The sequence below is a fragment of the Arvicola amphibius genome, chromosome 1, assembly GCF_903992535.2.
Source record: "Arvicola amphibius chromosome 1, mArvAmp1.2, whole genome shotgun sequence".
Lineage (NCBI taxonomy): Eukaryota > Metazoa > Chordata > Mammalia > Rodentia > Cricetidae > Arvicola > Arvicola amphibius.
In genome coordinates this window covers 156,395,866-156,416,499 of record NC_052047.1, presented here as the reverse complement: position 1 = coordinate 156,416,499, position 20,634 = coordinate 156,395,866, and the positions used below count along the sequence as shown (strand labels likewise).

General features: G+C 39.8%; 1 protein-coding gene across 12 annotated transcripts in view; it reads left to right on the top strand.

The window, feature by feature from the left end:
• The first annotated feature begins 651 nt into the window (after positions 1-651).
• Positions 652-20,634, top strand: part of Tle4 (TLE family member 4, transcriptional corepressor) — a 133,252-nt gene continuing 113,269 nt past the window's right edge. For 4 of the 12 annotated variants that reach the window (XM_038328838.1, XM_038328814.1, XM_038328829.1 and 1 more), the window contains exons 1-4: positions 652-807; positions 1,353-1,450; positions 2,537-2,600; positions 3,767-3,811. In XM_038328838.1, the coding sequence (XP_038184766.1) occupies positions 763-807; positions 1,353-1,450; positions 2,537-2,600; positions 3,767-3,811 (252 nt within the window). In that variant the 5' untranslated portion in view covers positions 652-762. Of the gene's footprint in view, positions 808-1,031; positions 1,086-1,352; positions 1,451-1,615; positions 1,745-2,536; positions 2,601-3,766; positions 3,812-20,634 lie in introns of those variants that run through there. The other 8 variants (XM_038328877.1, XM_038328864.1, XM_038328857.1 and 5 more) reach the window with 3 other exon arrangements.

Sequence of the window (20,634 nt, the reverse complement as noted above, 5' to 3'; positions counted from 1 at the left end):
TCGCGAGGACTACATCTCCCGGGATGCTCCACGGGCCCTCCGCGGATGGTCGTGAATATGTATCAGAATGTTAATGATTAGCTGCTGCTAAATTTGGTCAAAGAAGTCACCTACACAGAGCGCGTTGTTAGAGCCGTTCCGAGCGGGCGTTCGGCTGTTGGCTGCCTTCTTCCCCCCCTCTTACACACTCGTGTATTATTTTGAGGTGGTGTTCGCAGAGTTTGAAAGAGAATTTTAAAAAGCCGCAAGCGTTTCGCTCTTTTATTTTTATAATCCCCTTCAATTTGGGGCTAAAAAAACAGGAAGGAAGAAAAGGAAATGAAATGTGGTAAAAGAAGCTAAAAGGTGCCTTTTAAAAGATCGTTGCTGTGAAGTGAAAAATCTCCAGAGAACCCCCAAGCGCCGCGAGACCTCTTCCGAACCAAAGGAGTTTGCGCTCGCTCTCAGGGAAGAAGCGACCATTCATTCCGAGGAATAGCAGCCAATTAAAAGACAAATAAAAAAAGTTTGGAGTGGGGCGCGAGCGAGCGAGCGGGCGGGCGACGCTCGGCGGGCGCGGGGCTCGGCGGGCGCAGGACGGACGGTGCCCGCCGCCTTCAGTGACGCCCGCGGGGAATGCGGAGCCGGCCGCCCGCGCCCAGCCGCCGCGCCTGCCTGCCGCCCGCGTCACGCGAGACCCGCAGGCCCGGGACGCCGCCGCGGGGCCCTCGAAGCGGATGAGCCGCGCGCCTCTGTCCGGCGCAGCCAACTAAAGCGGCGTGGATGATTCGCGACCTGAGCAAGATGTACCCGCAGACGCGCCACCCGGTGAGTGGCGCCGCGCCCGCCGCCCTGTCCGCGGCCGGCCGCTCCGAGGGTGCGGGAGGCGACCGACTTGTAGCCATTTTCTTATTGTTGTCTCTGAAGCCCCGGGAAGCCGCGCGCCGCCGCTCTCCGCCCGCGCCTCTCTCCCGAGGGGGCGAGCCGGGCGGCGCGAGTCTGAGGGGCGGAGGGTGCGGGCCGCCGCAGGCCGGACTCGCTCAGCTAGCTGACGGCGGCCCGACGCCATGGCGCGGCTGCCCCCGACGGGCCACTTTCGATTCCGGGTAGGGAGGGATGGGCGCGCGGGGCCGGGTTTCGGGGCTGGGGAGGGGGGTCAGGGGGAGCAGGCTGAGGTGCGGGTCTAGGGAGCTGAGGGAGGCCGCCTGGGGGCACCCGGACCCCTGCCGGGGAGCGAGAGGCGGGAGCCGCGCAACGACCCCCCTCCCCCCCCCCCCCCCCCCCCCCCCCCCCCCCCCCCCCCGCCGCCGCGGGCTGATCTCCCCCACCACCTGCGATGTGGGCTAATTAAATATTTTATTGTTGTTCTTTAGGCACCGCATCAGCCTGCTCAACCCTTCAAATTTACAATTTCCGAATCCTGTGATCGGATTAAGGAAGAGTTTCAGTTTTTACAGGCTCAATATCACAGGTAACGATATTGACTTTAGCTGATCCTCCTGTTTGCTTAGCTCTTGTCTACCCCCCAACACACAAACACCACCCCCTTCGACTCCCCCCCCACAAAGGTATTACCATTTGTTTTTCACCCTGTGGGCAGAAAAGGCAAGTCAGGGCCTCTTTTCCCTTCAAGCAGGTGTAAAGAAATGAAGCATTTTCTTCTCCTGTAAACAGAAAAGGAAGCAGAACAATCGAAACAGAGGAGACTTGGAAAACGCTGAGGCCAAACTTTCGATATTGATTTATTGGGTCAGGAGAATGGAAGGTTGGGAAGATTCTGGGGCCTTTTGACTTCTTGGTTCCTTTTTACTCTGTGCTTGATCCCTTCCTTCTGCCATTCCTTGGCATAGCTTGAGAGCCAGGGGAAGTAAACAGTGAGCATTTCATTACTTTTATTAAAAACAACAACAACAACACTACTTCAGTCTGCGAGGCTCTCAGTCTTGGAGTGCTTTAGGAACTGTTTGTTTCATTGGATCCGTAATGGTGCAGAATTCTTACTGCATAAATGCACGAACCCAAACAAGCTGCTGGACCAGATCAACATCCCCCTCCCCCCATGGTATTTGACTAATCTGTATTATTATTATTTTTTTTTGGAGGGAAAAAAAGACATCATTCATGAGACTGTTTTGATTCCAATTTTCATTAATCTCTTAGAATAGTAAAGGTAAAACCTCTCCTGTGGCATTTTCGTGGAATTAGTTTTTGCTTTTGTATGTAATTATCGATGTTTAAATTCTTGTTTTAGTAAGTGAATTTAGTGAATATTTTTCAATTCTGGATGAAGTTGCAGAATTAAATTGGCTAGAGTGTTTATTTCTTTCAGACATAAAGCCCTCTTTCCCAACCCCCACAGCTTATCCTTATTGAAAAGGCAAGACCAGGCTGGTTCTTTTTGCTCATTTCTCTCTCTTCCCTTTCATTACTAAAGTGCTGTTTAATATCGTTGGTCTGACAATAGGAGGTGATGAATTAGAGGAAGGGATGTGGGTTTGGAGTTGAAGGATTAAGTTAAGTTCTACACTGTACTTAGATGATTTTATGTCTTGCATAGTCTGAAGCTGGAATGTGAGAAACTCGCCAGTGAGAAGACAGAGATGCAGCGGCATTATGTCATGGTAAGAAAACTGTGTCACAGATTCAAAGTGCTCATTAGTCGGGGATACTGAAAGCAAGAATATATTTTAAATTGCGGGAGGCTGCAGGATACATCACAGTGGCCCTACCAGTGTTGAGGTTGTGGGTATGTGCGCATTAGCAACCTGTAATTCTAGGTTGTTATAACTTGGCTTTGACAACCAGCTTTGATTTAAATTTTCAAAAAGTTCAGTTGCATGGGGTATAATTTTCTTTGCTTTGTTTTTACAGATTGAAAAAAAAATGGGAGAAAAAAACCCTCATTTATTTTTTGTTTAGTCACAAGCAAAATGTTTTTGTTAGTGGTTTTCTTTGTTGTTTTATTGCTCTTGCTCCAATTGTAACCAGACAATTTTTCTATATACTCTTAAAGTTAAATGTGTTTTATGCCTTTTAATTATTGATTTGGATAGGAAAAGACACCAGATCCCTTTTCAGAAATTTTCCCATTCATCATGCTACTTTATATTTTTGTGTGTACGCTTTCAATTTCAATAGCGTTATTTTGGTTCTTAGGAGTGTTGATTTGAGCTGCCAGATTTTCTGTACTGTAGTTATACTTCCATTCAGACAAATCAAATCTATGTTTACAGAAGTATTATGAAGCATTTTTATGATTCAGAAGTATATTTTGTGTTGAAAGAACTTACAGAGTAACTCATTAATTAATTTTCTATTAAGCTCTGCTGCTTTGCATGTGTGAGTAGCACACTAAAACCAAAAACTGAACTCTGAGGTAGCATCACCTTTTCCTACAGTTCTTCAAAACACCAATCAGCATTTGTGTAAGATATTTCCGCTATGCTTAGGAATTAAGAGTCATGTGAAATCAAATTTTTATCAGACTTTTTCACTTCATTTGCTTGTGATGTTGAAACAATTGGAGAGGTTAAGAGTGCTGAGTTTTAACATTTTCTTAGTTTTCTGAGTTTTTTTTTCTCTTGGTATGTGTCTTAAGTTGACGTCTAGTTTCTTAAAGATAGTAATTGGGCATCATTTTTTATTTTTGACCCAGATATTGTGGATATTTTGGTTAAGGTAAGGCCTTTGTGTTGGTTGCTTTGTTTTCCGTGTACTTGGTCATTTTGAACAAACTGGAGAGATTATTGGAAAGGTACAAATTTAATTGCTTTCCTTTCTTTGACAGTATTATGAAATGTCCTATGGGTTGAACATAGAAATGCACAAGCAGGTAAGTTAATTCTTTACAATCATTTTAAATGACAGTAAGACTTACGCATTTAGAAAAGAGATTTGTCTATTTGTGGTTTTTCTTTTGTACATTTGTCATTTCTATCTTTATTTGAAAAAACTGGGAATGAGTGAGAAGGTTAGTTTTTTGCAAGTGGTTCCTCATGTTCCATATTATCCTGACTTAATTTAAAGTATTATTTTTAAATCAGAATGTATATTAACTTTCCTTCACTTTCAAAAGCCAGATGCAAATTTGAAATACATATTTTCTTTTTTTTAAACAGTTGCCGTATATATTTCAGGCATCAGAATTCTATCTTACGAAAGAACTGTGCTCGGAAAATATTAACAAATAAAATTGTAAATTGTGACGTCTTCATTGGATCACTGTGAGAGAATAGAGAGCGAGTGAGTTGGGAGGATCAGAATGAAATCTGTAGAGCTGTAAAAGAAACTGATGTAAAATCCTTGTACTGTCCCCAGAGGCTACTTAGTTGGGTCTTCCCAGGAGCTCTAGCTTTACCTTCCAAAATTTGTCCAGAGTAAAGGAACCCGATAGGAGGGTGTGATTACTCTTTAACCCTGGGTCTTCAAATCTAGTAATTAGTTTGGGATTGCAGGGGAGCAGGCACTCACGGCTTGGTTTTGAGTTGTTTTTTTTTTTTTTTTTTTTAAACAAGAGCCCAAATGAAATGATTTGACTTTTGACTTAAGTTCTCTAAATGGCAAAGATAGTATATGTATGATACTGTTTGGCAATGATAATTCCTCCAGGAAGCATTTCTTTGAAGTCATCTCCTCATGAAGGCCTTCAGGACTCTCATCAACCATTTCAGAATAGATAATGTATATTTGCCTGCTGAGAAAGAGGAGATAGGCAACTTTCTGCTTTCCATGTCTTATTTCTTTGTGGTCAGGGTGTTGTACATGCCCTCTAAGATTAAAAAGTGTGAGCTGGCTGCCTGTCGTCAGCTGTAAGAACTCTTCTTGACAGTTGTTTACCACATGGCCAGAATGCGCTCTAGTCAGTAGTTCCTTTAAAAGACGGCTCTTAGACAGTAAGGCAATCAGATAGTGTTTGGAAATAAAAGTTGCGAAAAATTACATTATTTGCATTGAAGACTTTTTAAAGTTCTGCCTTACTCTGTATGCTATTTGATTATGCTAATGTTAGTGTATTACATATGCTGTATACTAATTTATACATGGTGTAGTTTGAATGGTGCGTATTTACATTTTTATTTTAGGATCTTTGCCGTTTATGTTAGTGATACAAATACTGCTTCAGCGAAATGTATCCAGCTTCTGGGTGAATTCTCTTTAGCTCTACCTCAGAGCAATACAATTACCTGCTTACATAGTTTGGATCTTATGCATACTTATTTATTGTTTTGTTTGTTTGTTTATGGTTTTTATGTGCTCTCCCAGAATTAGTTTCTCTTTAAGAATGGACTGCATGAATGCCCCTTTACTTCTCCCTTTTCTATACTTTGCCTTACCCTGACCATTTAGTATTTGGATCTCCTTGTGCTATCTGTACTTAGGTCACATAGCTATATGTGTTTTTAATTTTGATGTTGGGGGTATATATGAGATCCCTTAATTTTACACATTTTATATGACTAAATTTTGTCATCTTGTCCAGCTGGCCTCAAATGCTGTCCATTTAAAACTGAGAAGAGTACACTTTGCTTTTTTTTTCCTTTTCTTGCTTTTGAATTCAATCATATCAAGAATCCCGAGGGCAGTTTATCACATTATGAAATACAGACAGCCCTGCAAACCACCTACTTATTATATTTTCTTTCTTTTTCCCCCTTAAGCACAGAGGCATATCTGTCTTTATTTGTTTTCCTGGGCAGACAGCCGTAGTTTCTCTTAGCCTCTTTTCCAGATGCACCCGCTGGATACCCTTGTAATGGAAAGCAGCAATAATGCAAGGAAGTTGCCCTGAGGCATAATTGGGCCTATTTCTCAAGATCGGTTTAGGCTTATTCACTTATTAGATTTGTGTCTCAAGGGTTCAAGAGTAGGAGTCCCAGGAGGCCTCAGAAGTACCCTAGTAATTGGTGGCCCCGATATTTGAAACCCTTGTGCATATCTTTTGTTGTTGTTGTTGTTGTTAATATTCCTGTGTTCCTATTTGCCTTGGCTGCAGCTAGCCACAGAGTATTTTTAGGGAAATTTTTAACTGAGACTGAAAATAAAGGTTTTGAATGGTCTACGAGTCTGTGACTTAGCAAATGGATCAGTGAATGCTAGTATGAAGCAGTGGTAAACAGGGAGGGTCCCAGTCCTCCCCCTCCTGTTTGCTGATGCTCATCATCAGTTGCCCTGGGTTGAGTCTGATGGAGAACCATAAAATGAAACCTATGGGGAATTTGTCATTCTGAAATGAAAGCTAATGTAATTAGTACCAATTAAAGTACATTTAGTAAATTGGATTTAATCTTAATTAAGCCTGCGTAATGTTGCCAATTTTTAACAATTATGTTTGAGAACATAATTAATTTAAATTTTGGTAACTGAGTAAATAGCATTAGTCTGGCAAAATTAGTGGGATTTTTTTTCGTTCTTTTTTTGTGGGGGGGGACTTAGTGACATGACATGGAATTGAAGCATAAAATATGAATGTAATTTTTGGTAGTTTTTAGGAGAATTGATAGAGCTGAACAGATGAAGCTGGAAAAAAAAGCCAAAGAAGTGGAGTATTCTAGGCCACAGTGGGAATTAATACTTTTCCATTGTCTTCAGTTTTCATGTGAAAATGGGGTTGATAATTAGGACCTGGTTAGAAATGGCATGGAATTCATTGTGATGTCTTCAAAATGGAGTTTTTTTTAAAAAATGAAAGATGGTTGATTTTTTTGAGAATTTCCATGTCTGTAGGGTTTTGTTTTTTGCTTTAGACGGGATAGTTGGACCAGTGTTCTTTTGTTAGTTTCTTCTGATCCCTCTTTATATATAGTATGGCTTTGGTTGGGTCAATGACCCTGGGCAGATAGGGTGGTGTGTACATTTGATACCACCATTAGATGCTGCTTGTTCGAATCCTTCGCCTGCAACACTATAATTGAAGAATTCCTCTCTAATGGAATCAGACTCTGGCTGTTGCCACTCTGAAATGTGGATATTGGATGTAGATTAGGAGCCATTGGTGTGTGAATTCAACCTGTAGAAATGAAATACGTGAACGTGCTGTGATGTGAAAGGGAGGAAGGGATGAGGATCACAATTTCCTCAGTGCTGTATAATTTGAAGATCTCTTCTAAAATTTATTTGCTTAGTACTTGAATTTTAAGAATCATCAGAAAATCTTTGGAATCCGACACCTAAAATCTAAAAGTGAAACTTGCACAATTTTATAAAGTGTTTGTCATGTTTGCATATTTTGTGTGTAATTTTTTCCCCCTAAAGCAACAAAATTTTTACTTCTTCCCAAGCCATGCAAATTTCATTACAAGACTGGGCCACAACCATTTGAGTGCTGCTAAAATATTAATTGAATAGAAACGAAAGGGCTTGCCAACTGATAGGATATCATAATCATAGCCTCTTTGGTCAATGGTAAATGATGATAAATGACATTAGGAACCTTTTAGCAAACTGTAATAACTACAAGGAGGGAAGCAGTATGGATTTGCATTATATCTGATACCCTCTAGTACCAAGTGGATTGCCAATACTGCTTGTTTAGCATTTTCTAAGGGCAATAGGATATTGATTTCTGACTTACAAGGAACAGCTCTATTTTCACCATTGAAAAGTATTGCAGGTTGTTAAGAAGAAATTGACTTGAAGAGGCCGACTGCTGCCCATCATGGAGCAAATAAAGCAAAACTGCCGAAGCATGGTGGAGCAGCAAGACGGGCCCTCAGCAATTTGTTGCTATTAATTTACCATGCTCGACAGCAAATCAATCGGCATCTACTTCATCTGCTGGAGAAAATGCTGTCCAGGGCAGATAAAAGGCTCGGCATGGTACAGAGAATAGACTGGCTTGGCCAAAAGGAGGCTGCAGCTAATGTGGAAATAAGTGAAATCAAGGCCACTGTTGCAGAGGAAGCAGTTGTTAATTAGGTTGGTGCTTTTTAGTGAACTATTTTAGAAAGCAGCCTAGGATTTGGAGAAAAAGGAGAGATTTAGTGAGGTTGAAGTAATATATGACTGACTTGACATTCCAGCCTTGAGTGCACTTGATTGTAGGATGCAGTCAATTTATTTGGGGACAGTGTAGAAGTCAATTTATTTAAAGTTTTGTTCCGAGCAGATTTCTCAAGATAACTTTCTTGGTGGATATTACTAATTTCTTATATATCTTTCATATGTTTCTGTGTGAAAGCATGCTTGGAGAAGCAGGTGTCTGAACATGTAGATAGAAGTAAAATTTTTAAGTAGTGACTTTTCTGAAATGAGTATGGTTAAACTTGCATATGTAGAAAGGGAAAGCATTATCAAAAGTGAGGTATTTTATTTGAAAATAGCTTATAAACTGAGGAAAATTTGCTTTCAGAACTTTCTTCTGTTTTACACCCATTAGGAAATACTCTAGAATGTCTGAACACGGGTGGATACCACTGGGCTGGCAGGTGTTAAAAAGGTTTTGATGCTCATGCATAAGCTCCAAGAGGAAGAGAACAATGGGAGCTCATGTTTGTTCTTGTGTTCTTGTTTTAAGATTACTGATCCCTGATGCTATTTTGTCTTGAATAGTAATGGAATAGAGGTTTTTGGTTGTGTTTCTGTTTTACTTAACCTCTTTGATTTGGATGTTCTGGGGTAGGGGACCAACTTTACTCCTGTGTGGTAAATCTAAATGTATGTAAATTTAAAATTATTTTCTTTCCAAAATTGCCAGAGGTTCTAGCATTGTCGCTAGCAGGTGGCAGTTTCTTGGGCAAGACCCCAGTAAACTGTTTTTCTCAGCAAGAGGATCCAGAAGGTGAAAATTAACCCCTGAGGGTATGTATGTGTGTTGAGAGGGCTGTTTTCTGGGTTCCTCCATTTTTTTCTTTTTTTATGTTAGATTTTTTTTTTTTTGGTTTTGAGGCACCACAAGAAAATGTCTGTATTTTTTTTCCCTCACCTTAAATAGTGGTTGTTGGGTGGAATTAAGAGTTTCCTTGCAATGGAAGTGAACGTTTATTATATATCTGGCATGTGCTTACCAAAGATCTGGGCATACTGCCAAAATTCTTTAATTCTTATAAAGATCCTAAGAAAAGGATTATGTCCAATCAAAGGGTGATTAAGCAGGGTCAGATCTACATGGTAATATAGTAATAGGTGGTAGGTTGGATTGATTGCCCGCGAGGCTGCCCTGTTAGGGAATGAATTGGCCATGAGTTAGAGATTCAGGCCCGAGCTCATTGCTGGAATGGAGATGCTCCTGGCTGCTAAAATAGTCTTTGATTTTTGCCCTTGAGCCCCTGAACTTTGGACTTGCACCCAGAATCCCTTGAAGAGTCTCTACAGCTGCCTGGAGTCCAAGGCTGAAACTATTCAGGTTGGGTTCTCAGTCCAGCACGCTGCCTCAATTGGTGAGAGCTCTGGGTTTCTTTCCCCTGGTCTACCACTTGACAGCAAGGGAGAAGTACTTGCTGTTTCTTGTATGAAAGTTTTGTCTTCTCCCCAGGCAGCCTGTTTCTTGTTTACTTACGAAGGTTTCTTCTGTTTAATTTATCTTTTCCTGTGGCTTCTTAGACTGTCTGAAGACAAGGGGTCTGTTTGTTAATCATCACCTTGGGGTTTTTGAAGGGGGAGGTTGGGAGGGGAAAATATGATGTTTTGTGGCCTCTTTGTTGTTCAGAAAGAGGTTCATAGATGCAGGAAATCACACACAACTCAAACTTTTAAATGAAGGCAGATGTTTTGCTTTTCCTGCTGAGAGAATTTCTTTGTAACATTCAAAGGCATATTTCTTACTCACTGCCCCTCAATATCTGCTTCCTATTGTTTGTTTTACTTATCATTTTGATTGGCAAATTTGTTTGCATTTAGGCAGTGTAGCTCTGAGCTGTGTTGGAGTAATGAGCTAGACAAAAATGAACTGCATTTTGGATGCTTCTTCAGCCTTAGTGAAGGCTCATTGCTACGTTTTTATTTACTTTTCCTAAAATTTTACTTTTTTCTTTGTCCTACAGAGCAGCTAAAGGGAGTTGGTAATTATATGTTAAACATTTAGAAGTTCTTTGTATTTTCTTTTAATGGGAAATTTTTATTGCCTTTCATATTTGATAGCCTGGGTTTTGAACTTGGTAATAATGCTTTTGCTGGCTAGAAAGGGAAAAAGAGATATGTTTCCAAAAGGTATTTTCCTTTATCATTTTTCATACCATCTTTTAAAAATTTCTAGAGGCAGAGGCACTCAAATTTTCATCAGTTTGAGGTCAGTCTGTTCTACATAGTGAATTCCAGGCTGGGATACACAGTGGGAATTGACTCAGAGAAATACTAATTAAAAGGGGACTGGAGAGATGGCACAGTGGCTAAGTATACTTACTGTCCTGTTCCCAGTGCCCACATCAAACAGCTCACAGCTACCTGTAACTCCAACTCCAGGGGTTATGACCCCATCTTCTGGCTTCCGATTATCCACACTGTGCATGCACACACACACACAATTTGAAAATTTTTTAAAAAGGGGAAAAAAGAAACGCTACCCCATTCTGGTAATGGAGATGGGCTAGTATAGTGGTCCTACACAGGCCAAGTTACCATTTTTGCAAACAAGGCTGTTGGAAAGAAGCAGGAGACAGCACATTTAGGCATAGACACTGATTTACACTGGTGATGACTGTTAGGTTTAGGACTTGTTCAGAGTTAGTAGCCTGAAGACAGTTTATGAAATTATTAGATTGGGGGGAAGGCCTTAGAAGTCTTAGCCAAAGTGAAAGATAGAGCTGTTTTTACTTTGACTTAGTAACAGCTGTCAGTGGAGTTGCTTTCTGTCTGTAAAGAGGGATTTAGCTGGCCTTCATCACTGCAAATCTATATACCCCTCTGTTTTCATTGGAAGTGACCCACAGCATTGATGCCAGGCTCTTGCTATTTCTATATCATAGAGCCAATAGTTTTCTTCAGAGAGCTGCAGTGTGTAACCTGTACTCCATCCAGGGAGACAATGGGCACAGTATAGATTTTCTTAGCTGGTTTGTCAAATAAGCAGAATGCTAAAACTCCAGGATATCCTTTAGGTTTACTCTGTCCTCTGGGAGATGGGTTATCTTGTCATTTTCAGAGAATTATTTTTGCTCTTCAATACACAAGGATTTGTGTTGTGTAGGGGGATCTGCATCTCAGAACAAAAGCATAACTTTTCTCCATTGAGCATTTGTATAGTCTTTCTCTGCTGGTCAGCTCCCAATTAATGACATGGAGGCTTTTTTTTTTTTCTTATGAAAGCTCAGCCTATAGATAGCTTAGGCTTGTTTCTAACTAGCTCTTATAACTTAAATTAACCCATTTATATTGATCTATGTTCTGCCATGTGACTCGTGACTGTTACCTCTCCTACTGCACATCCTGCTTGCTCTGCATCTCCTCTCTTCTTCCCAGAGTTCTCTCTGCTTTGAAGTTCCATCTTTATCTCCTCCCTAGCTAGTGGCTGTTCAGTTTTTGATTACACCAATCACAACAATATTTTTTCAGTGTACAAACACTCCACAACAAGTGTTGGTTGGCTCCAGGGAGTTCAGAACTCTGCAGGACCCTCCTTAACTGTGGTCACATAGGCAAGTTAGATGATGGGAGGGAAACTGGCAGTAATTCTTTGACTCTGCTGCTTGCTTCTTTCAAACAGGGTCTCACTGTATAGCCTAGACCAGACTTGAATTCTTAATCCCCCAGTCTCAGGCTTCTGAATGCTGAGATTATAGCTGTGAGCCTCCACACCTGGTTTTATTCTTGTTTTTCAACTCCATATTCTGCTTTTGAAGGTTTGTAGGATCTTTTAGTTGTATCTTAGAAAGGCCCGTAAATACAACTGGAAAGAAGAGTGCTGTTGAAATTAAAAACACTAGTACTGCGTGACACCTTTCTTTGCAGAGAGCTTAAGGCATTTTACATGTTCACGTCGGTCTTCCTGATGTTTCCATAAAGCAGCTAGCAAGCTTGGATCTCTGTGTTTGTTTAAGTAGCTTCTGTCAGTAATGTGCCCTACAGTTTGCCAAGCAGTGTCATTCCTCTGGCCTCCTTTAACAGATGACACTGAAGCTTAAGGGCTTAAGAGACTAGCCTAGTGTGACAGTCAGGAAGGATCAGCGCATGGGTGGGGATACCAGAGTTCATAAAGGTCAGTGAATATGCCTGAGGTCACATAGGAGAGCCAGTGACTAAAGGGGAAATAGACAGTTTCTTAACTTCCCTTCTATAGTTCTCATTATTGACCAAACCGTTTTCAAATAACAAATAATATGCTTGTTTCTGTGATGTTCTTGGCTTTCTGCAACAAGAGAAGTAAGGTACTGCAGATGCAGCCCTACACTATCATCTTTAGTGAGAGATCTGATCTGGGTGCTTATGCCTGAAGTTCAACTGTTCCCCCTTCCCTCCACCCTTCAGTGTCAGTGCCTTGCCCAGTAGGAGTCTGGGATCAGCAAATTGAAATCTAAAGCTAAGATCCACTTTTAGCAAAGTGTTTAATCAAACTGGCTGCTCCCTCATTCCTGAACCATGCCACACAAACAGGCTGTTCTAGGCACACACTTGTTTATTGCCTGTTTCCCCTTCCCAGCTTCCTTGTAAGCTCCACTTTTAGCATTGCCTTCTGCAGCACCCCTGATACTGAGTGCTGGTGCTCATGGAATAGCTGGTGAAGGAGAGAGCTACTATTTGGATAGTAGCTAAGCCTCTGTGCAGTTAGGGTTTTTTTCAGGGGATATTTGGGTTGCAGTATAGACAACCAGTGCTAAACTTACTAGTGAAGTTTGTAGGAAAATGACATGTAGAAAGAGGAAATGAGAGCAGCTGAATATGGGGTTCAGGAATAAGAACAGCTAAAGTAGAATATATGTATTTTGGTGTGTTCAGTCTTTTAAAGTTGAAAACAGGAATCGTTTTTGACTGAATTTAAAATTCACTTTGAACACCATTACTTGTCAGTATATATTTGAAGAGTTCTACTATTAATAACTGTACATGTGGCTTGAATGTGCATTGATCTTAACTGTGTACTGAGGTGTGTTTGACTATTCTGTCAAGTCTTACTAGTTCTTCATTTAGAGAGCTGGGGAACTTTAGAGATGATGGTTTTTGTAATGAAATGGCATAGTGTTGAAAGAGTGATAATTCTAAAAGTAAGCAAATTTCCATAGTTTATTGTGCAGGTGATCTTTTCTTGTAACCTTATGAAATTATAGCATTAGTATTATTTATTTCAACTTTACAACAAGTGACAAGGCAGAGATGTATAGAGAGTTTAAATAACTACAGTAGGATCTGCTATACTATTTGGTTCTGAAGATGTAACTGAGGCCTTGTATATTTTAGACAAGTGCTTTGTGACTGACTGGGCTACACTTAGCCCAGAAAGTTTCTTGATAAATTTTCTTTTAGTGTTTTAAATTCATAATTGCCTGTTAGTTCAAGAAATGTATGTTTATATAGTACTTCATATTTTGCAAGATGCTTTTTCCTTCTCTCATTTAAGTCTTGGCAGTGTCAAAATTATCCCCATCCTGTCCATGGGTAAACTAAAACACAGATGTTAGGTAACAAAGTTCCGTAGTTAATTAGTAGATAGTTCGGAATGTTTTAATTCTCTTAGGCTCAGTATTCAGGTTAAAGTAATAATATTCATGCAGACTTGAGCAGCTATTGTCAAATATATAGATTAAAATGTACAAGAGCTGATTTAGAGTGGCCAGGTTTTGTATTTTCCTTTGGCATATATTATTTAGATTCCAAAATTGTATGAATAATAATGTGATTTGAAATTACTTCTTCCTAGGATAAGTTGTGCAAAGGGGAAATGTAGGAGTTTATTACCTGTTGTGTAACTAGCACCTGGGATTACTTCTGAAGTCAGTGTAAATGTTTGGCTCTAGCTGAGGTTTATCTTATGGTACTTGAAGGAAGGATGTGGCTGGCAGTAAGCTGGAGTCCTTGGAGCTTTTGTGCCTTCATCCATCAGGAATCTTTACTTAGGAAAGGTTTGGACTATTTAACTTAGTTAACAATGAGCATATCATTTTAATCAAATGACTTAATCGTAAATAAAATAATAGAGAAATGTTTAATCTTGGCTTTAGGATTCAAAAACTCAGTAGATATCAACTTCTTTAATTAACAGTATAAAGGCTGAAAAAGGAAGACTATGTTTTACTTATTGCTATGTCCCTGGCACTTAATGCCTGGGGCCCAGCAAAGGAAGCAAATGATTATATGATGGAATAACTAAGAGAATGGCTTAACTTTTTACGTTTTCGTGTATATTTCGCAACACCCTTTATTCTGAGTGTCAACTACCCATGTTTTCTTTTTTTCTGAGCTCCTAGGGAAATCTTACCTTTATGATAAACAAAAAAACCTTAGATAGGTAATCAGAGGTTAGAGTTTGTTATCTTACTTCTGTCAAAGCCTCTGATCCTGGTGACCTGTGATTTAAAAAAAAAAAAAGGGGAGCTAGAAGTTCAGAGTACTTGCTTATCTAATGTGCAAGCATTGGGTTCAGTTCTTACTACCACAAACAAAATGAGAGAAAAGGTAAAATTGGTTACCTTCTATCTTTAATTTTTTTAGTTTTAAACATTATTTTATGTGTGTGAGTGTTTTGCGTGCATGTATGTCTGTGTACCATGTACATGAAGTACCCACAGAGGCGATAATGGTATTGGATCTCTTAGAACATGAGTTCCAGATGGTTTTGAGCCACCATGTGGGTTCTAGGAATTGGATATATGTCCTCTGGAAGAGCATCCAGGGTTCATAATTACTGAGCCATCTCTGTAGCCCCTAAGTTATCTTTTAATTTTGTATTGTATGATGCCATTTCAGAAAGTTAAGGTTTTAAGATGATGCTATGTAAGAGGAAATGAAATTGTTTCTATTTGCTTGTACTTTTGGTAGAAACTCTGTCTGAACAATGTTAGGATGTTGTAGACAGTTCTAATAATTATTTGTTGCCAGTGATTCACGATCTAGAACCATCTACTATTTTGTTTATCTTTGTGGAGCAGTTATGGCCACATTGTAACAGTCCTTGAGTACAGTTAGAGAGATTTTCATTGATCATAAATCCAGGTTGACTGAGTGTCTCATGGGTACCAGGATGCAACAGTTTATTCTGATGTCTTAATATGAGGAAAGGGTTGAGATAGCCTTGTTGTGCTTGAAACCAAGATGATAAGGAATATGCAGCCGATAGATTGCAGGATTAGTATCTAGGTTCAGGGAGCTGGCTTCAGAGCTCAAGTTCTGAACCATTGACAATGCCTGCAGCTTCAGTGAACCTTTCATGTAAGTTTTTTGTTTTTGTTTGTTTGTTTGTTGTTTTAATGTACCTGATAGATTACTGTTGTGCTCTGCATACAGTTAGCTTGAATATTACAAGAACCTAATGAGGGTGTTATTTATTTATTTTTTTAATTTTGCAAGGAAGTGTGCTAACTTAGTGGGTTTCCCTCCCTACCTCCCTTCCTTTTAAAGATTTTATAGCTGGTTGCTTGCCTGGAGATCATAGGCTCTGAATAGTTTGAAGTTGAAGTTTCTAACAAAAGAAAGCACAGTGCCTTTTTTTCCCCTTTAAACATGTGAGAATGGCTAGATGACTGCAGAACTTTTGAGTCTCTAACTGGAGTGAGGATGGGATTGGGGTTCTTGGCACTTAAATGTTAATCGTGTGTCCTCCACTCCCAGGGAGTAGTTACTGATCTGGAGAGAAAACTGGGACACAAACAAAAATTCAGGAGCTCCTGCTTTAGAGCATGCATCTCCAACCAAGGCCTTTCTCCAGAAGACATTTGGTAGTACCCGGTGATACTTGAGGTTGTCACAACTTTGGTACCGCTGGCTTCTAGTGGGTGGAGGTTGGATACTGCTGAGCATCATGAAGTGAATGTGACAGTCCCTACAACAAAGAGTATCCACCCTAAAATTTCAGTAGTGTTAGGGCTAATAAACAGCTCCAGGGAGTAAAGAATTAATTATGTTGCATTTTTATGTTTGGGCATATTATGATTTTTTTGAGTAAGAGATAGGCCAAGAATCAGCCTTGAATGACTACTGAAGAGTCCATCAAACTCTGCTTGCCTTGAGACTTTTCTTCTCCCTTTCCCAGAGTGGTAAACACCGTGGAGTTGATGGGAATTTTATCAGGTTTGAATGGAAACATTATATTACATGACCTTTTTTTGTAATCTTTGTTTCCCTAAAGAAAGGAAGGTAATAAAATTCTTTGAAGAATAAAAATTTTATTCTTCTGCTTCTTGTTGAATTCTTGATTTCTACTAAAAACATCCAGATGGTTTTTATATTGTTATTATGCAAGATGGAATGCTTTTTCATGGACAGTACTGGATAGTCAGTATTATGTGAGGGCCTTAGATGGCACTAGAATTACTATTACCCCTTTCTAGGAAAGTTTGCAGAAAGATTGATTTTTCATTCATCCCAGCAATTCTTCTGGTATGCCAGTCTGAGTAGTACTAAGATAGGTATTGTAGATTGTGTCAGCTGAGAATCCAATAGACCTCTTTGCTTGGTTTGCCCTAGCAGAGGGATCAGTACACATATTGCTGCAAAATAGCCCTTCTGTTCTTTCACATATGTTCTGCTTAGGGTAGAGTACATCATAGTTAACTTTGTCTCATCCTAATGAAATGACATTGAATCCTGAGTTTTCTCTAAATAGTTAAGTCTAAAACATGGTGAGTGTCAACTCGACACAAACTAGAGTTATCTGAAAGGAGGAAACCCCAACTGAGAAAATGCCTTCATAATATCTGGATATAGGGCATTTCTTTACTAGTGATTGATAAAGAAGGGCCCAGCCCATTTTAAGTGGTGCCACCCTTGGGCTTTTGATCTGGGTCTATAAGAAAGCAGGCTGGGCAAGCCATGATGAGCAAGCTAGTAAGCAGCATCCTTCTCTAGCCTCTGCATCAGCTTTTTCCTACATGTTCCTGTCCTGCTTGACTTTTTACCCTCACTGTTTTGATGACAAACTGCTGCATGGAACTATGAGTAAAATGAACCCTTTCCTCTCCAAATTGCTTTTGGTCATGGTGTTTCATCACTTTAGTATCCGTAACTAAGACACATAATCAGTGAGCTTGTGAGGTGTCACGCCACCCTCCACAGGGTATCTCTGTGTATCCTTTGTTGTCCTGAAACTAGCTCTGTAGACTAGGCTGGTCTGCAACTCAGATATCCATCTGCCTCAAGAGTGCTGGGATTAAAGGTATGCACTGCTCACCAAGCCCCTGAGTTTTTACTTTTTTTTTCTCCTGTAAATTCCACTGTTGTGCTGTGAATGTGGGAGACTTAAATTATACTTAACCTAAAATAGCCAGTAAAAAGTAACAATTTCACAGCTACTCTGTTGTTTTAACTTCTTTTTGGTGGGGCTGGGTGTGTGTGCTTATATAGGGTTCTTGATGGAGATTCTAAATTGTGATGTATAGAATGAACACAGTAGCTCTCACAGAGAGTGGTAAAGGACGGAGCTGGGTCAGACAGCACATTTCTGTACAAAATCCTCATTTCCAAATGCTTGATCTAGCTGGTGTGGTAAGAATCTGCTTTAGTCAGATAAAGTGAAATGGATAGAATTTCTTATTACTTTAAGCAAAAGCTTGAAGGTTTTTTTTCTTGTTTATTTTTTCAGTTGGGGATGTAATTTGGTAAGATAAAGCACATCCTGCCTCCAAATTTCACTTTTCATTCCCTTGTTTTCTTGGGTATTTGACATCCCATACTTCACTGCCGTCTTTTTATTTGAGGTTCACGATTGCTTACATGTGACTATGCATATCCTCCTGTATACCTCAAACCATCTCTCGATTACTTAAAATACATAATTATAAGCAGTTGCCATATTGTATTGCTTAGTGAATACTCAGAAGCCATCTTTATAAATTGACATAGTTAACTTCTTAAATTCAAGTATCTAGTATTGGATTTGTAAAAGTTAAGATTGTAACTTGCAAACATGAAAAAAAAACCCTAGCTTTATGGGGTTGCATTATTCTTTGGAAGGGTGATTTGACAAGAGATTGTAGTCCTGAACTCATGAAAGCTATGATGGCTTTTATATTTTATTGACTAACAGTTACTTAGCCTCATACTGCCACTTAGATGGTACTTTGAGACCTGTGGAGTTAGAAGAGGTAAGAAGGCTTGTCCCCTCAGGAAATCCTATCTTTTCTCTTGATCAGTGTAAACAGTACAGTGGAGACACTTGTGATAGAAAATGGAGAAGAGGTCTTCTTTCTGGTTCTGGGACTATTAGGGTGCTGTCATGGAAGGTGGTAGAAAAATTTTAAAGAGCTAAGACCCCCTTAGGCAGGAGGAGAAGAATGGGGAACATTCTAAATGGGAGCCACCGAATCAAGAATGTTCTGTGTGTTTTAAGAATGGTTAGCATTTCCAGTGGTAGACAAGAGAATAGTAGGAGTTGGCTTATTTAGGATGAGTTTATTATTGAAGGCCTCACATGCTAGAAAGAGTGCTTGGATTGTTAAAGGAATCATAAAGAGACCGTTCCATGGAAATTCAGGACCACATCTGTTTTGTTGGTATACTCTTCTCTGTACCTGGCTTAGGATCCAAGAGCAAATATCAGTGAATGTTGATTGTAGTCATATGAATAGAGAGACAGCGTTGATGAGGTTGGGTCTGAGTTACAGGAACAGTAGTAGGACTAGAAAGGAGAAGGAAACCATGTGGTATAGTAGTCATGACTGTGGTAGTGCTATGCAGAAGACCTCAAGAAACTGTTCTCTACAGGATAGGGGAAACATGGGGACATTAGCAGAGAGACATTTAATGGGGAAAAACTGGTGTTGGGTGTATTCAGTATGAGAACCTGGGGAAGAAGGTGTGAAAGGAAAGGAAGATTTTGTTTTTTTCATTCCTCTGGTTGCTGTATCTGTGCTCTTGTCTAGACTTCCAGGATACCACTTAGTTAGTGCTTGTGTTCTATACCAAGACCACAAGAGTACTAGTCAGGCAATCCTTTGTGGACAGTGATTTGGAGAACATTTCCTTTTAAGGAAAGCATTTGGCCACTGGGTGACTTTATGTTTCTGTGAATCTTTTTTTTTTTTTGTGACTGTTGCCATAATTATTATATTGATAGAAAGAAAATTTAATTAATTGTAGTTTTAACTTCTTCCTCTTTAGAGAGATTCATAATGCTAATATAGGTGCAAAACCCTCTAAATTATTTGTCACCTATTGAAACTTCAACTATTCTTGCATCTCTCGTGCTTGGTGTTATTTTTTTTTTCTTCCTTGATTCTTATATCCTTTTTTTTTTTTTTGGTTTTTCGAGACAGGGTTTCTCTGTGGCTTTGGAGCCTGTCCTGGAACTAGCTCTTGTAGACCAAGCTGGTCTCAAACTCACAGAGATCCGCCTGCCTCTGCCTCCCGAGTGCTGGGATTAAAGGCGTGCGCCACCACCGCCCAGCTGATTCTTATATCCTTTGACTAACAATCCTAGATAGGTGAATGATTCTTTTTTCTGTTGTGAAGTCTTTAGTAAATATGAAGCTGAGTCTAAATTTGATTGTAGAACTACCGTTTCTAAAAAATAATTGTTTGTTTTTTATTATGTCCCTAATGAGATAAACACAAATAAACATAAATTATTTGTGTATGTTTAGCTTCTCCCCTCAATATGGTGTGTGCATTATATTTCAAAGTGTTGTACTTACTAAACTTAAGCTTTTGTAGTTGAGTGAGAATAGCAGTGATAGTAAGAAAAGTTGAATACATTTGAAATTAGGAAGCCCATCTAGAACATTTTGGTAAATCAAAATATTGCTTTGTGGCAAGAAGCTGCAGATCTAGTCCACTGTGGGGACAGGATGTAGTCTTGACTGCTCTGTCATGTAGTGTTGTAAGGAGAAGCCCTCTTGTTTGTCCCGGCTGCCCGACTAGCTTAGACCCGAAATAATCTCACAGAAATTGTATTAATTAAATTACTGCTTGGTCCATTAGCTCTAGCCTCTTATTGGCTAACTCTCACATCTTGATTTAACCCATTTCTGTTAATCTGTATATCGCCATGTGGCAGTGGATTACCTGGAAAGATTCTAACCAGCATCCGTCTCAGGTGGAGGATCCATGGCATCTCTTGACTCTGCTTTCTTCCTCCCAGAATTCAGTTCTGTCTTCTCCGCCTACCTAAGTTCTGCCCTATCATGCCAAAGCAGTTTTCTTTATTCATTAACCAATACAAGCAATACACAGAGGGGACTCTCTTACATCAATGTAGTCTGATGTAAACATTGGAAACATACGTTGCTTTATGGGGTGTGGAGTGTCTTCAAAGCTGACCATGGCTTTAAATTTCTATTGCATAACATAGAGCTAGTATTAATTTGTGGCCTATGAATGTAATAACATAACCTGGGTGTGCTCATTATGGGGCCTATGCTTTTGAATAGATATTTTCTGCAAACATGGTAATGTTTTTATTCTCTTAAGTCTAAGTTAGATTGAGCTCTTTAAAGATAGGGCTTAGATTCTTTACTTTCACTATAGAAAGCAATATTAAAGGAAATTAAATATTAGCAGAATTTCAGCAAGCTAAAGAAAATACTGTGGACCACATAGAGGCCAAAGACAGGGACTGAAGTCTTCCTCTATAGACTGACT